The 23,900-nt window shown below is 36.0% G+C and overlaps 2 protein-coding genes and 2 long non-coding RNA genes across 4 annotated transcripts; 1 reads left to right on the top strand and 3 right to left on the bottom strand.

Annotated features, from left to right (window-relative positions):
* The first annotated feature begins 6,428 nt into the window (after window positions 1-6,428).
* Window positions 6,429-8,350, top strand: LOC128209236 (uncharacterized). Its single transcript, XR_008256963.1, has 3 exons — window positions 6,429-6,771; window positions 7,114-7,513; window positions 7,759-8,350. It is a non-coding gene; the product is annotated as an uncharacterized LOC128209236 (long non-coding RNA).
* On the bottom strand, window positions 7,609-8,957 carry LOC128209237 (uncharacterized). The gene is made up of 3 exons (XR_008256964.1): window positions 8,843-8,957; window positions 8,568-8,643; window positions 7,609-7,855 (listed from the first exon to the last, which is right to left on the bottom strand). It is a non-coding gene; the product is annotated as an uncharacterized LOC128209237 (long non-coding RNA).
* A 5,444-nt stretch (window positions 8,958-14,401) lies between these two features.
* On the bottom strand, window positions 14,402-17,470 carry LOC128208580 (capping protein inhibiting regulator of actin dynamics-like). The gene is made up of 3 exons (XM_052912136.1): window positions 17,278-17,470; window positions 16,517-16,624; window positions 14,402-14,664 (listed from the first exon to the last, which is right to left on the bottom strand). Exons 1-3 carry the CDS (start codon window positions 17,468-17,470, stop codon window positions 14,402-14,404), a joined length of 564 nt encoding a protein of 187 aa, XP_052768096.1.
* Window positions 17,471-18,228: 758 nt separating this feature from the next.
* On the bottom strand, window positions 18,229-23,483 carry LOC128208579 (uncharacterized). The gene is made up of 4 exons (XM_052912135.1): window positions 23,480-23,483; window positions 21,960-22,025; window positions 21,135-21,326; window positions 18,229-19,117 (listed from the first exon to the last, which is right to left on the bottom strand). The coding sequence occupies exons 1-4, from the start codon at window positions 23,481-23,483 to the stop codon at window positions 18,912-18,914; spliced, it is 468 nt and encodes a 155-aa protein (XP_052768095.1). The 3' UTR covers window positions 18,229-18,911.
* Window positions 23,484-23,900: the final 417 nt, after the last annotated feature.

The following is a 23,900-nucleotide window of genomic DNA, read 5'->3' as shown; positions in this document are numbered from 1 at the left end:
GTGTAAATAATTAAAGTTGTTTGTTTATGATGTTGATTAAAGATACATTTATTGATCAAGCACGTGTGTTTTTCATTCCTGTCAAATATTCTATAGTTAAACATGAATCTGCCGCCATGTCATTTATGTTCATTTTATATACCTCATTTGCCATATATTATGGTATGAGATAATAAACGTTGTTTGACTTGACTTGACTTTGACTTGAAAACAGTGGGATTTTATTATTTGATAATATTACCTAATGGGCATGGAAAGAATACATTCAAAATGTTAGATGTTTGTTCCCCTGCTCTGGTCGATGTATTCAGAGAGGGACCCTGTGTTAAACATAAATAGTTCATTTTCTTATATAACAAGACCGTTCAATCGCAGATGTAAAAAATCAGATATAAATCGGATTCAAATGTGTTGGGATTGGTGCTATTTTTTGTATTTCGGATGTGTCGACTGTTTCAAACTTTTCCCAAAGATCCTGACAACTCCGACATAACGAGTTTCCTCTGTAATTGAAACACCATGCTATCAGAATGGTTCAGATATATATTGCCTATAGAATGAGTTATGTATTATATCATTCAAAGGGTTTGATAGCCGATCACAAAATATTTAGTTAAATCACTGCTTACTTCTCTTATCGAACTGTACTTAAGATTATATCCAAGCATGTGTTACGGATCAATATTCTGCAAAAAGGCTTGTTTAATAAATAGGTTATTTAAAATGGCCGAAGTCATGGAACAAGTCAACAACAATGATAAAAAGAATGTTTTTGAAACAAAAGGTTTTGGAAGTGACGAGGTTGTTTTTCAATTCGAAACGGAGGAAGGGTGTGAGGAATTGTACGCACCGAAGTGTTTCTTGGCATTAGCTTCGCCAGTGTTTAAGTTATGTTTGAGGGAAACTTCAATGAAAATTCCAAGGGTATCGTGAAAATCACAGATTTTTCAAAGAGATATTTCTTGGAGTTTTTGCTGTGGTGTAATCCGGGCATTGAGCAGCTGGTTGGCGGTAATATGTATATTATGCACTTTCATTCGTATTAAAATAACAGATTTTCAAGTTACTTATCGTGGGTGATCACCTCATTATTCAACTTTATTTACTTAAGAGAATCATAGAACTATTTAAAACACTGTTGAGAACTTGTAAAAATTCCAGTTATGGATCATATTAAGGTTTGCTTAAAATGTGTTACTTATTACAGAATCGAACGTTTTAGAAGTATTGCCGATTGCGGACTTTTATGCCGTGGAACCTTTGAAACGGAGGTGCATAAACTTAGTGTTAGAATGGCTTCAAAGATGTGATTCCAGATGTACCCGATCGTACAAATGTGTGGTCGAAATTCTGCCCATGCTGAAGATCTTACATGTTGCCGTGCTATACTCTTACGAAGAGGTCACCACAAAAGCGATTGATACAATTGCTCAACACGGATCCGGTTATTTTGCTTTTGAAGATTTAAATCAAACATCTAATAATCAAATCATAGAGTGCGATACCTTTGAATCTTGGCACCAAAAGTGTATCAAGCTTTTCAACGAACTTCCTTTAGACATCCAAATAAGAATCTACAGACAGAGGCTAATAAACACACGTGACAACCGGTGCAACGTTTTGCCCGTTCCTTCAGTATATTGATAAAACAAAACAATCGCAAATATGTGCATTTAATGATCGTTCACATTTAGCACGCGTTATTAACAATAGTGGCCTTATGTAATTGGATGATACCGTGGTTTGGGTAGGTTAATTGCAACCACAGCACGGCGATATGCATTGAATATATTATATAAATATTGCATGGCTTTCAGTGTGTCAGTACATATTGTCAGTATGTGGAAAGTACTGTTACCAGAGGCGAAGGCTAATGTAACCTAATTTCACCAGATATTACACCATTAAACTGATCACTCTCATTGGCAGAGTGTGATATTGTTTTGTGAGGTAAACCGGAGTCCATTGCAAACCAAACTCACACGCATCAAGACCGGGAATCGAATGCTGGTCGCCTAAGTGACAGGCGAGTGCGCTAACCACTGCGCTAACCGACATTTTTTGTGTTTAGTTGACTTAGGTATCTCGTTTTAATTATGGTGTTATAACACCATAGTTTCTCGTTTGAACAGCCAACGTATCTAGTTAAAGCAATTTTGCGTTGGTCACTTTAACGTGATAGTAGGTCGTTTTAACGAAAAAAAAACATTCGTCACCTATGGTACCGTAGACATCTTTTTTGGTTTTGAGAGAAATCAAAATGAGAGATTTGCAATTTGATTTCAACGGTTGCATAGAGGTGACATACGTGTTATGTGTTATATCGTAATAAACGACTTACAAACATTGCTTAAACGACTTAGTAACTCCTCTAAACGACTAAGGTTTATCTTCAAAACGTCTAAATTTCCCGTTAAAACAACTAACGTTTCTCGACTTACTACTTAGTCACTCGAATTGATGACTGACGTATCTCTTTAAATCGACTTGATATCTCGATTAAATGACTAACGTATCACGTGTTTACGATTTAGTAGCTCGTTAAGCGTCTTCATTTTATGTTTACACAACTTACATGTCTCGTTATTGAAACACGATAACGACATACGTACCTCGTTAAGGTGACTTTGCGTGAGTAGCATTAACGAGATTCTACGAGTTGGTAGGTGCAGGTTTTAACGAGATAACAAATACACATACTTTTTCTCGTTAATGTATTTCAACATACGAGTTTTAGCAGAAATATCTTGATTCCATATTTCCTTTCAGTATAAAAAAGCATTCTTTGGAATGCAAAAGAGAGTGCGCATGTCGATCCGTATTAATATGTTTATCCAAATGTTATGGTAAGCTTAAGTTTGAGTAACGTATTCCAATATAGTGACATCAAAACTTGAAATTTTCAAAAACTATGAAATGTAGATAATCAGTATGATGTCATGACCCAGTGTGTGTACGAAGACTGGCACGTAAGTTTATGAAAGAAATACGGTGCACGAAATACTTGGCTCTGATCGGTTTGTTTCTCGAGTTGAATTTTTTTAATTGCCCAAGCCTATTTGATGGATTTATGGTTAATATCTTGTTATTCAGCTATGTCTAAATATAAATGGTAATTAGTAAAAAACGACGGAGCTTATTTTCCAATTACATATTAAAATGTGACAAATTTTTAAGTGATCTTATCTTTATTGATATTGATCGGACGTTCTTTTTGTGTATTTTTGCTTTTAATCTTGATGACGTTTGTGGCTATGCGAAAGCTATGCTACGCGGGATCAAGCACCCAATAGCGGAATCCATGGCAATAATTCAGCTACGTCTGATTGACGCTTATTGCGCATATATTGGTATATGTTTATGTATGACATACGAGTACTTATTAAATATTTCAGGGAAATAATTATTTTTTTCTTTAATGTGAAAGAAAGTTGGATTACACTCAGTGTTAAGACTTAATTCCCATTAAAATAATGCAGCAAAGGCATTGGGGAAGGTAGATTACACTCAGTGTTAAGACTTAATTCCCATTAAAATAATGCAGCAAAGGCATTGGGGAAGGTAGATTACACTCAGTATCAGGACTTAATTCCCATTAAAATAATGCAGCAAAGGCATTGGGGTAGGTAGATTACACTCAGTATCAGGACTTAATTCCCATTAAAATAATGCAGCAAAGGCATTGGGGAAGGTAGATTACACTCAGTATCAGGACTTAATTCCCATTAAAATAATGCAGCAAAGGCATTGGGGAAGGTAGATTACACTCAGTATCAGGACTTAATTCCCATTAAAATAATGCAGCAAAGGCATTGGGGAAGGTAGATTACACTCAGTATCAGGACTTAATTCCCATTAAAATAATGCAGCAAAGGCATTGGGGAAGGTAGATAACACTCAGTGTTATGACTTAATTCCCATTAAAATAATGCAGCAAAGGCATTGGGGAAGGTAGATTACACTCAGTATCAGGACTTAATTCCCATTAAAATAATGCAGCAAAGGCATTGGGGAAGGTAGATTACACTCAGTATCAGGACTTAATTCCCATTAAAATAATGCAGCAAAGGCATTGGGGAAGGTATATTACACTCAGTATCAGGACTTAATTCCCATTAAAATAATGCAGCAAAGGCATTGGGGAAGGTAGATTACACTCAGTGTTAAGACTTAATTCCCATTAAAATAATGCAGCAAAGGCATTGGGGAAGGTATATTACACTCAGTATCAGGACTTAATTCCCATTAAAATAATGCAGCAAAGGCATTGGGGAAGGTAGATTACACTCAGTGTTAAGACTTAATTCCCATTAAAATAATGCAGCAAAGGCATTGGGGAAGGTATATTACACTCAGTATCAGGACTTAATTCCCATTAAAATAATGCAGCAAAGGCATTGGGGAAGGTAGATTACACTCAGTATCAGGACTTAATTCCCATTAAAATAATGCAGCAAAGGCATTGGGGAAGGTATATTACACTCAGTATCAGGACTTAATTCCCATTAACATAATGCAGCAAAGGCATTGGGGAAGGTAGATTACACTCAGTGTTAAGACTTAATTCCCATTAAAATAATGCAGCAAAGGCATTGGGGAAGGTATATTACACTCAGTATCAGGACTTAATTCCCATTAAAATAATGCAGCAAAGGCATTGGGGAAGGTAGATTACACTCAGTGTTAAGACTTAATTCCCATTAAAATAATGCAGCAAAGGCATTGGGGAAGGTATATTACACTCAGTATCAGGACTTAATTCCCATTAAAATAATGCAGCAAAGGCATTGGGGAAGGTATATTACACTCAGTGTTAAGACTTAATTCCCATTAAAATAATGCAGCAAAGGCATTGGGGAAGGTAGATTACACTCAGTATCAGGACTTAATTCCCATTAAAATAATGCAGCAAAGGCATTGGGGAAGGTAGATTACACTCAGTATCAGGACTTAATTCCCATTAAAATAATGCAGCAAAGGCATTGGGGAAGGTAGATTACACTCAGTATCAGGACTTAATTCCCATTAAAATAATGCAGCAAAGGCATTGGGGAAGGTAGATTACACTCAGTATCAAGACTTAATTCCCATTAAAATAATGCAGCAAAGGCATTGAGGGAGGTAGATAACACTCAGTGTTAAAACTTAATGCCCATTAAAATACTGCAGCAAAGAGATTCGGGAAGGTAGATAACACTCAGTGTTAAGACTTAATGCCCATTAAAATACTGCAGCAAAGAGATTCGGGAAGGTAGATACAACGACTTGGAATGAATAAATGATAGTGTATCATGCATAACGCTTTGAATTTTATATTTATTTAACTATTTAAGACTATATTCGAAAAATATGCATTTTTATAAATAAACTAACTTACATATTTTATTTACATTTATTTTATTTTATACTGCCCGTAAATTAGTTACATTCAAATAAATATTGATTTTCTTTATTAAACAAGAGGGTCAAGATGGCCCTATATCGCTCACCTGATTGAACAAAGGGTTATATACATATTGATCGGACATACTCGACATCTCCCGCCCGCCCACATGTGTAACTATAATATTTCCTATTTTTTAAGGGGCATGTTTAAACACGAAAAAAGTATTTGTTTAAAATGGTACAAAGGGCCATAAATCTTACAATATTTTAATTATTTTGGTATAAAGGTCTTATTAGGAAAGTTTATGTGAACATATATGGTTACCTTAGGAGCATTTCTGTTTCATATTTTAAAAATAGTAAATGGTTTCTGAAGAGAAGAGAAGATTTTCAAAGTTTTCCATTTAGACATGTAGTGGTCACTAGCCCCGCCCCTGGCTACCATGTTTTTTTATGAACTAACATGGCTTGAAGCAATTTGACAGAGGGTTAACTTAGAACATATCTGTGAAATTATTGTGAAACTGGGGGAATAGTTTCTGAAAAGAAGATTTTCCATAAAGACATATGATGAAAAGTAGCTCAGGCCCGTGCCCCTAGCGGCCATGTCTTTTACGAATCAACATGGGGTGAGGAAATTTGATAGAGGATCACCGAAGTAATATTTATGTGAATTTTTTTTTATCGGGCCAGTTGATTCTGAGGAGAAGATTTTCAAAGCTTCCTTATAGATGTCTATATAGACATGTAATGAAAAGTAGCCTCTCCAACTGACTGCCATATTTGTTATGAATCAAGATGGGGTGAAGGAATTTAAAAAAGGGTCATATAAGGATCATTTTTGTAAATTATTTTTATATCGGTCAAGCGGATTCTGAGGAGAATATTGTCAAAGTTTCCCAAGTAGACATATTTATCGAAAAGTATCGCCGCCCCTTGAGACAAGGAATTTTTTTACGAATCAACAATAATGGAAGAAGTTTGGTACAAGGTCACCTAAGATGCATGTATGTGAAATTATATTGCAATTGACCTTACGACAGCGGCTTCTAAGCCACGCCCCCTGATATCAAGGGAGCGAACTCTGTCTATGTCCGTCAAACAAACGAGGAAGTAATGGCGTCTCGTGTCGTTTCGCTTTCCGATATTCCTGACAAATTATCATAAATGTGAAATTACAATGCGAAAAAAATAGAAGTCAAAGGAATTTGTCACTGGCTGCTACATCGGAAGGCTCGATATATCTTTAGAAAATGACGATATCTAACATTTACGGGGTGAAATCTATCCAAGTCAGAGAAAATCGGATAGCCGCCATGTTGTCAATATTGACATCGATACAAAGGAAAAGCGTGTGTGTGACGCATACTGTACATGCAAACAAGGGTAAGTTTAACTTTTAATAACACCGGTCCTTCTTACAGTATTGTTGAAACACAGATTAAATCATCGCACAATATGAGTAAATCATAAATGGCCCGAATGGGGAACCCGGAAGTGACATTAAATAACAGTTACATGCCAGCTATACAGTATAATCTTGTATTCTATAGTATGAGCAGAAATGGTTTATTGGGGTTATGCATAAAAAGTTTCAGTTCTAAGCGATTGAAAACTCTCCTTTATGAATAATAATGTAATAGTTGACAAGTGACAATCGTGGGTGATACCAATCTGTAACTTTTGCATTGCTCAAACATTCACATGCTTTGATTTTTGTTCTTACAGAAATTGTGGAACATGTTCACACACTCTGGCTGTAAAAGTAGACCTGGGAGGAAAAGTGCCCCCGGTGTGGGGCTCGAACTCACAACCACCAGAACCGCCCGTCACTCTAACCAACTAAGCTGACCGGGCAGCTGGTTCTAACCCACACACACTACCCTCCCCCATTTACCGGTTTAGGCTGGTGGAGGGTCTCCTGCTATTTACCGTTGACACCATTAAAGTATTCAGATTGATGGAGATAAGGAAGTCCCCTTATTATTGTCTTCAACAAGCCTACCGCCACAGGGGACCTAGCATAAGACCGGAAACCGCCCCGCCCCCCCACACACATGATATTTGCCAGTCCAGGCAATGTCAACCGCAAGAGAAAACCAGTGATGACAAGTTTTACAAATAATCGGTAGGACCTATTTTAAAGCTTTTTATAATATTTAGTTTTACTTTGCTACATACAAAAGTAATGGACTATTTGTTCAGAGAAAAACAACAACCACAAAACATTAGCTATTATCTTGTCAATATTTCATTATGATATACATGTAGAAAGCAAACATCAAAGGCAGTAGCATTTACAGCTAGTATTAAAATATTTAACAATACATGTAACTGATTTATTTTAATATTGGCATCTTTTATTTATTTCAGGAAAGTGTGGTCTTTTGAAGAGAGTTCTTGAAGTTGTTCAGCATGTTGTTTTGATGGATTCTTGGAAGGATGTACCTCAATGATGTTAGCTTCAGTTCTGGAGTATAACACCAGTTGTTGCATATTTAATATCAGATTTATTAAATACATTGTTGTTTTGCAAACATTACTTAAACTTTGATATTTCTTTGGTGTTTATGTATGATATTGTAGGTGAATATCTCTTTATTGCAATGGCAAATATATTTTAAAATATATAGCATTAGCAGAAGTTATTTTTCACTGTTAAAGCTGCACTTTCACAGATTGATCACTTTGACAACTTACACAGGATTCGATTGCATTTATCATATTTTGGCTCGGAGAAGTTTGCTTTGTGATTTATATATTGGGTCTTAATTTAATGAATGCCAAAATAAGCCGATTCTGAGACAAAAAGTGTCAAACTAGAATTCTGTGAGAGTGCAACTTAAAGAATACTGTTAATCGAGTGTGCATGTGATCCGGACTCTAAACATTGGATGAACTATCATTAAATATTGTAGATTTACGTAAATGGCCCAAAATATAAGAATAACAATGAAAATATGTACATGTTTGACTTGTTCTTTATTCATAATAAGTCTAAGTCTTTACAGCACATGTTTGGCAGAATCAAGTTCTAATGAACATAATAATTGATTTAAATGTACAGTGAAATAAATTGTTTTACTGGTATACAGAAAATAATACCTTAACGATTCAGACCGATCTGTTCTCGTTTTGTTTTGGTGGCTCAAATATTTATCTGAGTTTTGGAGGAGGCCTACCTGGTGTGAGCTGGTCAAATACAGTAGCTGCTTGAGGGTCAGGGTTTTCTTGATTGGATTTCCCGTCGACAAAGTGCTGATATGAAAATAAGAAATCTATGAAATGTGTCGGAATGACAGCTCCAAAAGCCATTGTTTACATAGGAACCATACGAGTAGATGAGATTCGGAAGCATGCGATGGTTCGGACAAAAATTTAGTTGTACGATATTTCCTGATTTACTTTGAAAGCAAAGCAGTTTATAAAAACTACATAACGGTATCAACAAAAATACCTCTATCTTGAATGAAATCAATCGTGTCCATGTTGAACCGGATATTAAATGGCCATTAATGCCGATTTGACAACACAAGCCAAAGCATAAATGTACGATGTTTATAGTTTAAAAATAGTAACACTTATTTAGGTCATGCACGGACAATTTCAGTATTAAATAAATTTTGAGTGGATTGAAATAAGTAGTTTTGTTCAAAAAAATACTTTTGTACAGACGTATAGATGTTTCGCCTTTGAACGATGTTTCAAAATTTCCAAGTTCAGCTGTTGATGAGGTCTTCCACAGAGTCTGATACAGCACTTGCATTTTTCTAAATAACTCGCTGGTTTCGAATACGGAACGAATTGGAAGCCATCGTTAGTCGGCCTGGCTACCTTGTATCCGAATTACAAGTGCCATGACAACACCTTTTTACCATAATACTTAAAAAGGCGAGGAATTGCCAGCGCATGTATATGACGGACTCTGGTCAGTTTGACGGACAAAATGGCGGATAGCAACACGGCTTATCAGCCCTACATTCTGATTGGCTGATAGGACCTGTCAATCAAATCCTGTCGTAAGGTCAATTGGGCCAGCGGTTTCTGAGAAGAAGTATTCCTTTTGCTTGCCATGGCAACCAGAGTTCTGCATGAAGCCACTTTTTTAAGGAATCTGAAAGAGGACCACCAAAGGAACATTCCTGCGAAGTTTAGTTGAAATTGTCGAAGTGGCTAAGGAGCAGAAGTTATTTGAAGGCAAATGCTGACGACGAACGGACGATGACGGACGACAGACGGACGACGACGGACGACGGACGGACGACGACGGACGACGGATAATCACCCTTTCACAATATTTAATGAAGTGCTCAGCTGAGGTGAGCTAAAAAAATGATAGGATTAATATATGATTTTTTTTTTGTATATACCTCCCATGATCAAAGGCGCATTGAACAAAATATACACAAAAAACATCTGACCATTCTTTAAAACCATGCAACACTAGTATAGTATCTACACACATCGATGTGCCACTAGTTGATGTTCTCGTATGGATATGTTTCGCAGCTCAGACCTCAGTTACCAGCGCGGGGGTGATTGTGGGACGCTATAAAATGTAATAAAATACAAATGTGAGCTATGAAATGATTTACATTAAACGCTTATTATTTGATCAAGCTTGTAAAGAAAAGTGCAGCGTAAAAATAATTGAACAGACCAAAAAAGAACAACACTGTTATTGAATGAAATCCGTAAATGGTAACACGTATAAAGTCGGATCCAATATACCTTTCTGATGACAAATTGCAAATTAACTAATTGTATAATATTATATTATATACATGTGAATGCTTGACCGCTTATTAATAGCTGCAGTAGCACTTTCTTAACTAATCCCAGTCTAATTAACAAGACTACAGTTTACCAGCATACCAAGTTTGAGGAACCTGGATACAAGCATTCTTCAGTCATTGAACGAATTCAGACTTTCAGCTCAATGTCATAACGACCTTGACTCTTGACCAACTGACGTCAAAATATTTATAGTGCTTGTCATGTTAAGCCATTTCAATTATTGATAGGACACTGCGTATTTTCAGTTTAAGGTCACAACTACCTTGACCTTTGACCCACTGACCTCTAAAGCAAGAGAGCTCATCTGCTGGTTATGACAAACCTGCCTACGATGTTTGAGATCCTTGGGCCATAGTGTTCATATATTGATCAGAAACCGATTTTCAGTTGAAGGTAATCTTAAGGTCACCATAGCATTGACCTTTTACCAACTGACCTCAAAATCAAAAGGCTTTATTTGCCGTTTATGACTAACCTGCCTACAAAGCTTACGAACCCTGGGCCAAAGCGTTCCTCAGATATTGATCGGAAACCGCGGGGACGAACGGATGGACAGATAACTATGAGCCACCTTTTTTCATAAATCTCAGATGCTGTAATACTAACAATTATGGACTAAACGTTTAATGTTTTGGGTTATGAGTTAAGGGTGACACAAGTTTTGGGTGAATAAGGGAAAGTATATACCCTTCTAGTTTGTAAGGAAAACTGAGCTGGTGAAACATCTTAAGTCATTTCTTAACTTTAGTCGATTTCCTTATATGTTCATGGTCAAATTAAGTAAAAAACTACAAGTTTTTTTAACATAGAAGTATGTTTATTACATAATTAAAGTGCGAATAAAGGAGTTCAGATAACTTTAAGTTATTATATCATATGACCAGTGAAATACTTAAACTATGAAAATGACTTTAGTAAGGAAATGACTTAAAATGTTTTATGAAAACCAGCCAGCAGGAGCATATATGAGAAAATAAATTGAAAGTAATTGTAACAAGTTTATTTATAATAAAACCAGTAGTATCGAATGCTTTTATTTTGTCGTGAATTAATAAGACAGCAGTCTGTTTACCAGAATAAGCTTGATTATTCTTTTTTGGGGGTTGAGCTGGAGCCAAAAGCCTGGGGGCTTGAGCCAACGCGATGTAATGAATGTAGTTTCTTTCTTATTCCGGTGATTTGCTATGATGGTTCATCTAGTACACATTAAGATAAGAATATATAACTATTCATGAGTGCAAAAAATAAACAGATTTCAGTGGTAAAAGCATGTTGATTAAGCCAAATATGGTCATTGAAGACCTGTCTGTTTAATATGAAAGAACAATAAATGTAAATTAAGCTCTACAATATATTCATCTTCATTGTGCTGAAGTTATGTGAATATCGTTTTATAACTTTCGGCCAGTCAGCTAACGAAGGTGTTTATGGATCGAGGCGTTAGCCAGGGTCCATTCACCTTCGGGGGCTGACTGGCCAGTCCTTATAATGCCATATGGCCCGAAGTGGTGTGTAAATATTTCTTATATCATACCGAACACTTTATATTACCATTCAATAATTTTAAAGCACTTTAGATGTGTTTTATTGAACATAACTTATAATGTTTACTTGCGACAATTTTTGCCGTTGTGAAAAAAGCAAGCCACACTTACCAGTTGTATGACGTCAGCGGTCCATATTACATTTAGACGAGGTCCGGACCGGCCAAAAGTATGATATGGACCGCTGACGTCATAAAACTTGATTTTTATCAAAATGCAGTGATATACGGACCGACCGACTTTAAAAATACAAAGAAGGAACACATTTATGTAAGGTATAATATATATATATATATATAAACTCTTTACAGATTGCTGCAATACAATATATTAGGCAAGTGAAATACGTAATAATTGCTTTGTAAATACACAAAAATCATAAACATATAATTATGGGACCGCCTCGCTTCAATTACGACCAATTCAAATTGTGAAGTAGCTTGACCGGTAAATACAAGAAGTCATGCTTATATCTAAGCGAACGCTCTATTATTTATTACCAACCTCAAGACATTAAGTTTCAGACAACAGTATTGGCAGGTTAACACACAAAACTCATAATGTCTAGTGATGTCTAGTAATGTCTAGTGATGAAACGATTATCGAGTACAATCGATAAATCGTCGCTGACAATGCTATGTCGGCGACAATCGATAGTGGTCGCTAATGTTACTTCCGGTAAGTACGTATTTTTTGTTTTTTGGTAAAAGTCGAGTAAATGTCAATTTTTCTTTCAGGTAAATTCTCGTTGAGTTGATTTTAACAACGGAGGTCACTCTCTGACACAAATGCGTTGAATGTAAATACTTTTGCATAAAAACTTACAATCTCTCCCAAAATTACAAATTATTTATATATTTCATAAAATCTTCTTTAATAACATGTCTCTATGGTGTATTGGGAATCCCGGCTCGATGCATTCTGTTTTTGAAACCTCTTTTGGTATCGTTTGTAATTACAAGGGAAGTAATGTCAGGTGTGTCCAGGTTTCCTGGTTCGTTGTTTGGGGTGAAAAACGTCCTCGATTCGGTGAGTATAACCATTATTTATTTTGTTAAAACGATATTTTTTAGAAACGACCTTGTGCACCGAACGAAGAGCAATAAATTATTGCTAATTTACGAAGAAGCTTGTTTAAGATGAAAAGCATGGCCGTATTAAAATATCTCGTAAAAACAACGCACGTTTTAATAGGCTTACCGACTCACTCAATGCACTTTTTTTTCAAAACAACGATTTTATACCTTTCTCTTTCGTGTAATTCTCATCTGATACCGTGATATGGTCAATCAAAGGTATTGTTATTTTTCCGGGTGCAGATCGCACGTTTTTGGAGATGGATCAGCACATTTAAGTGAAATAAGATTCACAATTTTGACTTAAATTTCGAATCATAATAAACTTAAGACATTTCTAAACAACTATAATTTCCTTTTTCCTGTAATGATGCATTTTCTGCATTAGACTAAGCAAAATTATTGTTTAGTTTCTCGGCCACTATATTTCATTTTCATTTGCGTCATGTTTATATCAACTATTTGCCCAAAACAGTAAATAATAAATAAACGAACATCTTCATACGGTGTTTAAGTATTTGAAATGCTGCTTTATGCGGAGCACCGTTACGCGACCTAAATGCAGTGATATGTCTGCCGCATACTGTATGCGGCGGCGTGGTGCCTTCATGTCGCACTGTATACGGCAATGTTTCAGAACTCTTCATAATTCAAGAGTTAATCTATCATTTTCTGTCGGTATACACGTACAGTAATATTTTCATTCATGGCCATATTTTCGCACCTTTTATTGTGATGGCCAAAGGCATTACTGTATATCATTGTTATTATAATAATACACTTATTTATAGAATATTTAATAATAATATAAATAGACTGAATAAGCAATAAACGGAAGGCATAAAAATAAAAAATAAATTGCTAAAATAAGGCAATTAACTCATTTTTGAAGAATTGTCATTCCAGAATAGAGCTCTTAAAATATAATATTATTACATGTAGTTTTTTTTAGAACCACTGCATGAATTTATACAAATATCATTTCCACGGAAATGTAATATAAATCTGCCATTTAAACCTTCAAGTTTTGTATTATGATAAAATCCCAGGGTTTCAAATCTTGGGTAAATTTGTACGGGAACTAGCGGTGCTGGTTCTCGAGCCTGGCTCTCAGAGCCACCGCTCGTACGTGTGGTCGTGCATGGTACGAGATCTGTCTCCTCTCTTCTGTCTTTCCTTCTGGCTCTATGAGCCTCCATCGTACATGTGTATGTGGTCGCATATGTTTCGAGATCTATCAAATTTATTTATTTCTTAGCTTTGCCTCCCTTCCCAACACGCTATCTTCCCATTACACACCATCCCCTCTCTTCTTCTTAAATCTCAAAAACTTTCTTATGTGCTTTCAACCTCTCAACTTCCGCATCTTATCTCCTTCCTCACTCTTCTTCCCCAGTAACTTTAGCCAGTATCTCTGCCATACCTCCAACAATATCTTTACCACATTCTCTTCTCTTTCTCCTCTCTCTCAATTCCCTTTCAACTCGTATCTCTTTCCCCTATCTTTTTTCCCTCCTCTCCCCATTTCTTCTCCTCTCTACCCCCAATCTTTCTCCCCTCCCCTTTCTCTCCTCTCTTTTTTCCCCTCCTCTTTTCCCCTCATTCTCTCCTTCCCTTTCTCTCCTCTTTCCCCCTCTTTCTTCCCTCCTTTTTCTCTCCTCTCTTTCCCCTCTCTATCTCTCCCCTCTTTCTCTCCTCTCTTTCTTCCCCTTCTCTTTTCCACCCTCTTTTCTCCCTCTTTCTCTCCTCCCAATCTCCTCTTTTTCTCCCCTCTTTACCCCTTATCTTCTTTCCCTCCCCTTCGTCTCTAAGACTTTTCCCCTCCTCTCTCTCCTTTCTCTTTCTCCCCTCAGTTTTTTTCCCTATAACAATTTATTTTTAATCGCATAATTTCAATAAAATAAAGGCAGAGGCGCGGAAAAATATTTTATTTCATACATATTGTAAAGTTGCTTTAATACACGCATAACTAATGAACTTCAGACGAATGGTAAAATACTCTTCGAATATTGACAGAATCAAGAATGTCAGATGTCAGTTCTCAAGTGTTCTTTATAGTCGCCTTTACCAGTTGGTACCGAGGCTCCACTGACGGGGACAGTTGAAGGTCATGCCCGACACCTCCTACGGAGCATGGGAACAGTGGATACTAGGAGCTGCATCGTAAACATTAGAAGGCATAACATATTTTTGCTCAGCGATTTTATAGCATTCTAATGAACTTATAGGGCTTATTCCAGCAACCAATCAGTTAAATCCATTTGGTTACAATGAACATCATGTCCAGTACAAAATACCTTCTGTCCATTATATGTTTTAGAATGCGCATGCTACGAATTGTTTCGACTCTTAACATTTAAACAATTTGTTTTATTATTTTACACGAGCTGCCTACTCAATCTTTCTCCTTAAAGCTGCACTCTCACAGATTGGACGTTTTGACAACTTTTTTATTTTTTTTTGTCTTGGAACGAGCTGCTTTTTTTGCGAAAATCCATGGAAACCGCTGACAAAAAATTAGATAGCAGATTTTGATTTTTAAGTCCGAAAATTGATGTTTTTTTTGCATTTAAATGGCAATAGGTGAACGAACAATGATTTTTTTTTCTGATTACTATTTCAATGTGCGTTTTGATTAATAGATCAATGAGTTGAGGTCCGACCTATGAAACAATTGCTGATCGTTTGCTCATGTTTTCGTGCGGTCATATTTCACACATTCATTTTGAGGACATTTACTAACAAGGACCCACACAGCACAGCATCTTTAACGAGACATCTACTGCAATGTATGTTATGAAATGAAAATAAACAAGTGAAAGAGAAGAATAGTTGACTGCGACCATAAATTAATCATCAACTGTGCATTACTTTTAAATTGCAGTCAGAGCTTTTAGACATAATTTTCGAATAATTGTTCTCCAAAAATGTTATGCTTTAAGAAAATTAAAATTAAAAAGGATGATTGTGTTCATTTTCTTTCAGACGCCTTGTAATACATTATGCATTAGTTTGAGAAATTTGAAAAATCTAACGGTTAGTTTTAAAGACTCACCGAGTATAATTTCTACAACTGAGTTGTGGCGTTAAATGCCACAGTAGGATTGCCAATACAATGCACTACTAAAAAGTAATATTTAGATATGAAAATTAATAAGATATCATGGTCAATATCACAAATTGTACGAGATGTTCATGTTCGCATAGTCTCGAATACTGTGTGCTAGTACTTAGTTGCCAGAATTGTTATCATCTTTTTACAAAAGTCTTTGCTTCAGAATTCGAATTTGAATGTTGGAAGCTTTTTGAAAAGAGCAACGCAATTTATGTGCCAGGTTTTCATGGAGGCGTCAACAACTGCCTTGGCACCGCTAGATAGGTTGACAGTTTCAAAAGCAAAATAACCAGATCCGCACCGAGCAATATTTGCAATTACTTGTTCTATGACCTTCTCGTATGACACTGAAACAGCTGCATGTAAGATCTTTAACAATGGCTTAATTTCCCACAGGATTCGTGGCCGTTGTTTTCGACCCTCGAATTACACCTTGTAAGCCATTGTAACATTTCATTAATGCACTTCACTTTCAAAGGATCCACGGCATATTTGTCTGCAATCGGTAATACTTTTAAAACGCTGGATTCTGTAATGTAAGAAATATGATAGAGTATACATATCTAACACATTTTACACAAGCGTCAGCGTCTCGGTACCTGTACATGTTTCAATTGCAGTTGAACTATAGCGGTGTTTGAGAATCTCTCTTTGAACATGTTTGCTCACTGACACTCCTACTCCAACCTTTGTGATGAAGTGATAACCTGGTGAAAGAAAACACTTGCATAAGTTTTACTTGCATTAGCTTATCCTCAAGAAGCAGAGTCAGATAAAAGTCTCGTTTAGAGTACATAATGTTAATAGCAGTTAATAATCATGTTTACACAGTATTTAGTATTATAACTTATTGCATACATTTTTTGAAATATTTCGTATATTAAGATATTTATTTTAAGCACGGCTTCCCCAGATATATTATTCTCCTGGGTACGAGACCACTGAGTTTTTGTCCCACAAAATGAGATAATATGTCATCATATATAAAAAGAAGAAGGCGCAAACAATGATCCATCTCCAAGGCAACGGTTATTAACGAGGGTTAACACAAAAAGCAGAAGGTCACATATTTAACATGTGCCCTCGAAACCGGCTGGAAGCTGTTCATTCGTACAAGTATTTGGATAACTAAGTACTCCAAAAATGATACGCGCGAATTAAAACACGTACAAGTAGTTGTTTCAACCTTTCTTGCAAAAATTCAAACATGAATTGTCAATAATAAAAAAATATCAAAAATAATTTAATAGCTCAACTGGATGCTTAAAAGCGGAAAAAACGTTGTCTATATCATTACACTTTACTATTTGTTTAGACTGATAACTACTGTTCACATATACTTTAAAGCGAACATTATTACCACTGATCCCCTTCATAGTACCCGGATCCAAACACAGCAAAAACTCCAAAAAGTTCTTCTTTGAAAAGTCGGTGATTTTCACGACGCCCGTACAACTTTCCTTAAAGTTCCCCTTAAACATAGCCTTAAACACAGGTGAAGCTAGTGCTAAGAACGATCTAGGTGCGTACAACTTTTCACACCCTTCTTCCATTTCGAACTCAAAAACGACCTCCTCATTTCCAAATCATTTTGTTTCAAAAACACTTAATTAATCGTTGTCGTTTGCTAAAACCTCTTTTTCGGCCATTTCAAATTATGTAAATACTTCTTGCATAAAACAGCAATTGAATGTTTGCAGACAGATACTCCAACGTAAATCAATACTTTAGCAGTTCATATGATTTTATGTTTTGAAAACATGATAGATTTCGATCTAGTTATCTTTGGGTGCGATAAATGATTAAAAACAATCAACGATTTAAAGGGAAAAAATGTTTATTTAACAAAATAAATATCGATAAAGTCTTAGCTATTTGATATTGGCAAACGTTTAGTTTGGTCATATAGGTATGAACCATTTTTCAATTTATATATACTTAAACTCGCCAACTTATTGGGACTATAATCCTATCCATATTTATTGGGACCTACTAGATATAATAGTGATACAGGCGTCACTGTCCTATATACAGTATAGATTGACTGTTGGAATGCTATGTATATCAATATACATCAGAAAATCTTGAGACATAGGTACCTTTTTAGTGTCACCAACTTCTTGGGTCAGACCCATCATTTTACTGGGGCTTTAGACCCAATATGTTATATATAATATATAAAATGCATTAAGCTATTGGGTCGAATCGGTATGATTCCACGCTTATCTTTGACACTAGGGCTGAATGAATTTAAAATTTCAAAATGTATGGATTTAGATATAACATGTCTTACTTCTAGTAGACATGATGATCAGATCTGTTAACAAAATTGGATCAGGAACCAATTTCCAAATTGGCCCACCAAGAGGCTTAAGTCGTTTCCTGAAAGTGGGGACAGTTGGAGGCAATCAAAAACTGACAGCAAGACATTAGTTTTTTTTAACTGAATATTGTAAAAAGAACTTCTGGATATAAAGAAGTATGAACAATCAACCCTGTAACCAATTTGATATGTAAATAGTTTGGACCCCGTCGAGACAGCATCTGTAGTTGTTTCATCAGGATCCTATTTATTTGCTTTGAAGGTTTATATCACTTTGAAATATAAATAGGTAATTTTGCCTCCGACTTCTAGATAAAATAGAATGTTTGACAATATTGACAATATTGTCAGAAAAGAGCATCAAAATATTTTAGTGATAGTTCTATTATCAATTTTAATTATTACATAATGATTGTCCAATTTGTAGGGCTGTGGATCGCCGGTCAAGTGGCGATCCGATTCGATCCACGAGTCAGAGATGACGATTCACAGATCGAACCACGAATCATCAGCATTAATTAACGACCACATAAACACCTTACGAAAATCATTTTCTATAAAAAATCGTTTAAAGCTACGCTTCATTGTCAGAAAGCAACACTTTAAAGTTGCACAGACATCATCTAAAGATGGAACAGTCATGTTCTCCAGTTCCTCTGTAACACAGGAGATTATTTTGATTTCCCCAACTTCATGTTGTTTAACTTGGACCTTATTTGAGCCTTTGATCTTTCAGATAATTCGGCACATGTGTTTTGAGCCATGATTATGTCTGTATTGTGGACACTAGCTGCTTTTCTGGTGAGGTAACTTTTGAAAGCTCTTCTCAAAAATTCCTCAGCACTTTTTGTCCAAGGTCTCTTTTCCCCCCGTTTTCCTGAAAAAAATTACTAATCTGTCACATTGATCAATGCAAGATATAAATATATCCCATAAACACATTTAATATTTTACTCCTTATAGTAGAAGTGCATTAGAGCAAGTGATGCAATTGCAAAGCCAGTGCAGTTTCTAACTAGAGGTGTTTTCTGTCACTAAAAAAGGTCTCCCCTGTTCCCCTCTCCTTTATTTAATAATCAGGGGCAGTAACTCCATAATCATTAGCAGAAGACTGTAGGAAAATCCATGGTACAATATAAATCAATATTTTTTTTAGTCTTAAACATTTTAATGAACTTAATGTTTGACGTACACCAATCAATTTCGGAGTAACACAAGACACAAAGCTTAATACACAATTCTAAGTTATAATTGTCAATAACTCTGTAACTGTCTTTAAGAGACCAACAACTCATGGTGAGGAATATTCCCGTCAAGTTTGATGGCTGCACCCCAATCTGTTTCAGAGTAATGGGCTACACAAAGCCTATACAATTCTAAGTTATAATTGGCAATAACTCCGCAATCGTCTTTAAGAGACAATCCAAACTAGAACAGTCACTGAATGTGACAAATACCCCATCCGCCTCCTTGTCACAAACCAAGATGCCATCTGATACATATAAGTAAGCACTATATAAAATGCCTCAGTACAAGGGCAGACAACTCTAAAACGTCTTGGGGTATATGCACTAAAACTACGTCTTGCACTTCTACCATTCATGTTGATGATGTATACCAAGTATCATTGCAATCCATCAAAAACTGAAGGAGAAGTTCGCTCCACAAACTAGCTACCGTATTTAACAATTGTGCACAATGTTGCAAGAAAACAGCCTAAGTTCAAGGGCAGATAACTATCAAACGGCTTGGGGTATATGCACCAAAAATATGTCTTGCACTTCTACCATTCATGTTGATGATGTTTACCAAGTATCATTGCAATCCGTCAAAAACTGAAGGAGGAGTTCGCTCCACAAACTACCTACCGTATTGAACAATTGTGCACAATGTTGCAAGAAAACAGCCTAAGTTCAAGGGCAGATAACTCTGAAACGTCTTGAGGTATATGCACCAAAAATACGTCTTGCACATCTACCATTCATGTTGATGATATATACCAAGTATCATTACAATCCGTCAAAAACTGAAGGAGGAGTTCGCTCCACAAACTGTATATGTTAGCTGTGGACAGACCAACCGACCAACCGACAAACAAACCGCCCGACAAACAAACCGCCCGCCCGACCGACAGGGTGATTCCAGTATACCCCCCTCAAACTTTGTTTGATGGGGGTATAAAAATAGTAGGTGCACAACAGCTAATGGTGGTAATATTTCTGTCAAGTTTGATGCTGTACCCCAGGCCATTTCAGAGTTTCGCACAACACAAAATTTGTAATTCTTATACACCTCTCACATTCTAATTTTCAAGTTACTGTTGCATGTGGTTGCATAATTATGATCAATATTAAGTTATATGTAAAAAAATATTTTTTGATAGATCTCAAATGAGCTTGACCTTTAAGGAAAATGTAACCTTGACCTCTGATCTAGGTGAGCTTTGCTCAGGTGAGCTAAAAAATTGGATAGGAGCTTTTTTGAAAAAGCAGGAAAAAATAGAAACCATCTCAAAAAGGTAGGGAAAAAAAGAAATAGTAGGAAGAAAGAGGAACGCTGGAAAGCCTGTATTTGTCACCTGTTTTGATCTTATTATGTTTTACACAGTGAACCTAAGTTGTGAGTGAATAAAATAGCTGCTTCATACTGGTACTTGGCATGTATGTGCATCTTACAGTCACACATTTTTAAGTGTTCATTTATGTAGGTCAAGGTCACAGGTCTATATACAATGTATATAGGTCAACAAATGAACAGGGAGGGGGGTCTAAGTGTATATTTCTTTTTTGTCGATCTAATTACAAAAGGACATAACTTCTTTACAACTGTGAATGAGTTACATCCTTTTGGAATTAGATCGACAATATATAGTGACAATGATAAAGACAATTTACCACTAGATGTTGCAGGATCAGTTTCAACACTAGTCTCGGTCTGAGAGTCAACTGCCACGGTCTCTATGGGATCAGGATCAACAACCGACTTGCTTGTCTCAGTTTCTATAGGATCAGGACCTTCAACTGCCTCGCTAGTCTCCGTCTGAGAATATACTGCCTCGCTAGTCTCATTCTCGAAGGGAACAAGACCTGAATAAAATCACAGTTATGCATAAAAATCTGCACCTGAATGAGCATAAAAAGCTGCTTTAATAAAAGATATCATTGCAAACCTGCAAAATGTATGATGTCAGAAAACAGTGGTTACTATTATAAGGTTAAATGATGAATTGGCAATATTTTGATTATATTTATTTATACACGATCAGGGTCAACACACTTGTTGTTTTCCATTACCATCTGCTGAATCGCTCAGGATCTGTTGGAGTACGGCTCAGCCCATCCTTTGGGTTTCAGCAGATGACAATGGATGAAAAAACATATTGACCCTACAGTGTTCTGTTGATGGTCTCTGTCTACAGTACCAATCTTAACACATATTCCAACAGTTCTGAAGGTTGTAAATAAATAGTCTCTAATCTCCATCTGGTCTCCATGTAATCAGCACCTTTCAAATATCAAATTTATAAAAAAAACTCAACATTTTTGCATGTTTTAAATATAACTGTTTGTTGAGTAACTAGATTAGGCTAATCCAAATCAAAATTGTGTGCGTTTTACTTTTTTCATCACCTTTACCCAACATGTGGAGATATTGTTCAGACAAAGAACAATCTCAAAAGTTCACATGAATAAAATCACTGGAGAGTAAACTTTATTTACCTCTTTCCTCCGACGCTTCATCATCAGACTCATTTTCATCTAACAACTGGTTTATGTCTGGTAACTCTGAAAATTGCATTACACTGTATTATAAACAAGAGCACTGCAGAGTGGGTGCCAACGCTCGTCTGTTTTTTATGTCCGAAAATGGGAATAACTGAGTAATTAGTAAGGCCAGAGTTATGTGACCTTGTATAGATGTGCGTACTATTCCTAGGAACATGTGTACCAAGTTTCATTTGAAAATGTTGAACGGTTTTTGAGTTATGAGGTAAGGTTAAAGTTTTTGGACGACGACAACGACGATGCAGACGACGCCAAGACTATCACAATAACTCGACTTTTTTTCTTCGAAAAACAGACGAGCTAAAAATGTCAAACATTTGACTATGAATGGGTCTCACTGGTGCATGGCAATTGCCTTACTCTATTATTTAGTATTGTATGAATCAATCAAGCATCTGGGTAGAACAATCAACCTTCCGCAAGTTAGCCAGAAAACTTCCTCTCATCAAAATCCTAACACAGTGACCTTGACATTTAACCTACAGATAAAAAAAACCCCTAAAACTATCAATACCTCCGCCCCAGCTCCTGACACAACAAGGTTTTGTTATCATGGGCTATTACTCCATTATCGTCTTGAAGAGACAATTCAAAACGAGAGGCCAACTCTTGTCTGTTATTTCCTAAGTCCATAAACATAATTCTGACAACAAAGCATCACAGAGTTATGGCTCTTGGTCAGATTGTAGCCCTTGTGATTGTTAACAACTGTGTGAAGTTTCATTGCAGTAGCTTCAAGAACAAAGGTTAAAGTTTTTCATGCCTACATCAACCATGACGATGATGACGATGACAACAACAACGACAGTGCCGACTCCTATATACCCCTTCTCGAACTTGGTTTCTGGGGGTATAAAAATAAGCATCACCTACAGACCATGATCATCTATAACACCACATAAGGTAGTCCTAAGCTTAATGGGTTTCAATTAATGGCACTGACTAGATTAAAAATCAGTGGCCTTGACCTATTGATCAAGTTATTCAAGTTATTGAGTAGAAATGTTTGAGTGCACAGGCATTCTATATTTCAGATAACTGTGACCTTGACATTAATTTGGTTCCTAATTAAGTGTTGCCCTGGTGCCCGATAACGTAACCTTCAGAAATAAGATAGCTACTGGTAGTATTTGAGATTGGTGACCCAACAATGTATTATACATTTTTTTTATATATTCCATGAGAACTCTGAATAACTGTTGGTTCATAAAACAATTGACCCAACAATGTAATATATATGTGCTGTTCCATGCAAAAACCAGCATTAGTGACATCGAAATAAAATTGAGTAAATAGCCTCACAAAAGTGTTAAAAAATGATAATTTTTTCATGTCCTAATATGTCCAGGAAACAAATTGTCCTATACAGAATAATCAAATTAGAAACTGGTCATGTTTGAAAAAATCACTAAGTATTATATTTGTTGCCATGGTTACCCATGTTCTAAACCCACCCATATTCTATAAAATTGACTGTTGGTAACTTTGTACCACTGTAATTACTGTAAAAAACGGGTTGTTCTGTGTTTTTAGTTGAATAGAATCATTAAACCATTGTAATTCTGCTGAAAATATTTTAGTGTTGAAAATTATAACATTTTTCTGTAACTGACGTCAAAAAAAGAAATAAGATATAAGTGACGTCAAAACATACATTATGACGTTCGTAACGTCATTATTAAAACGGCATGGGTATATGTGTTCTGAAGCGGCTATCTTGTTTATTATTCACAATAATGCATTAAAATTTTCAGAAATTATAGAGAACAGTCAAAACTCTTTTTCCATTTATTAGTTCTGTTTTTGCAAAAATGTCAATAATGCGGGTTTTCACGTGGAACGGCCCATATATAACTTGCAAAACCCTAAGAATTG

Source organism: Mya arenaria, chromosome 11, assembly GCF_026914265.1.
Source record: "Mya arenaria isolate MELC-2E11 chromosome 11, ASM2691426v1".
Classification (NCBI taxonomy): Eukaryota; Metazoa; Mollusca; class Bivalvia; order Myida; family Myidae; genus Mya; species Mya arenaria.
Note: the sequence above shows the minus strand (reverse complement) of the source record. Positions and strands in the feature narration are given on the sequence as shown.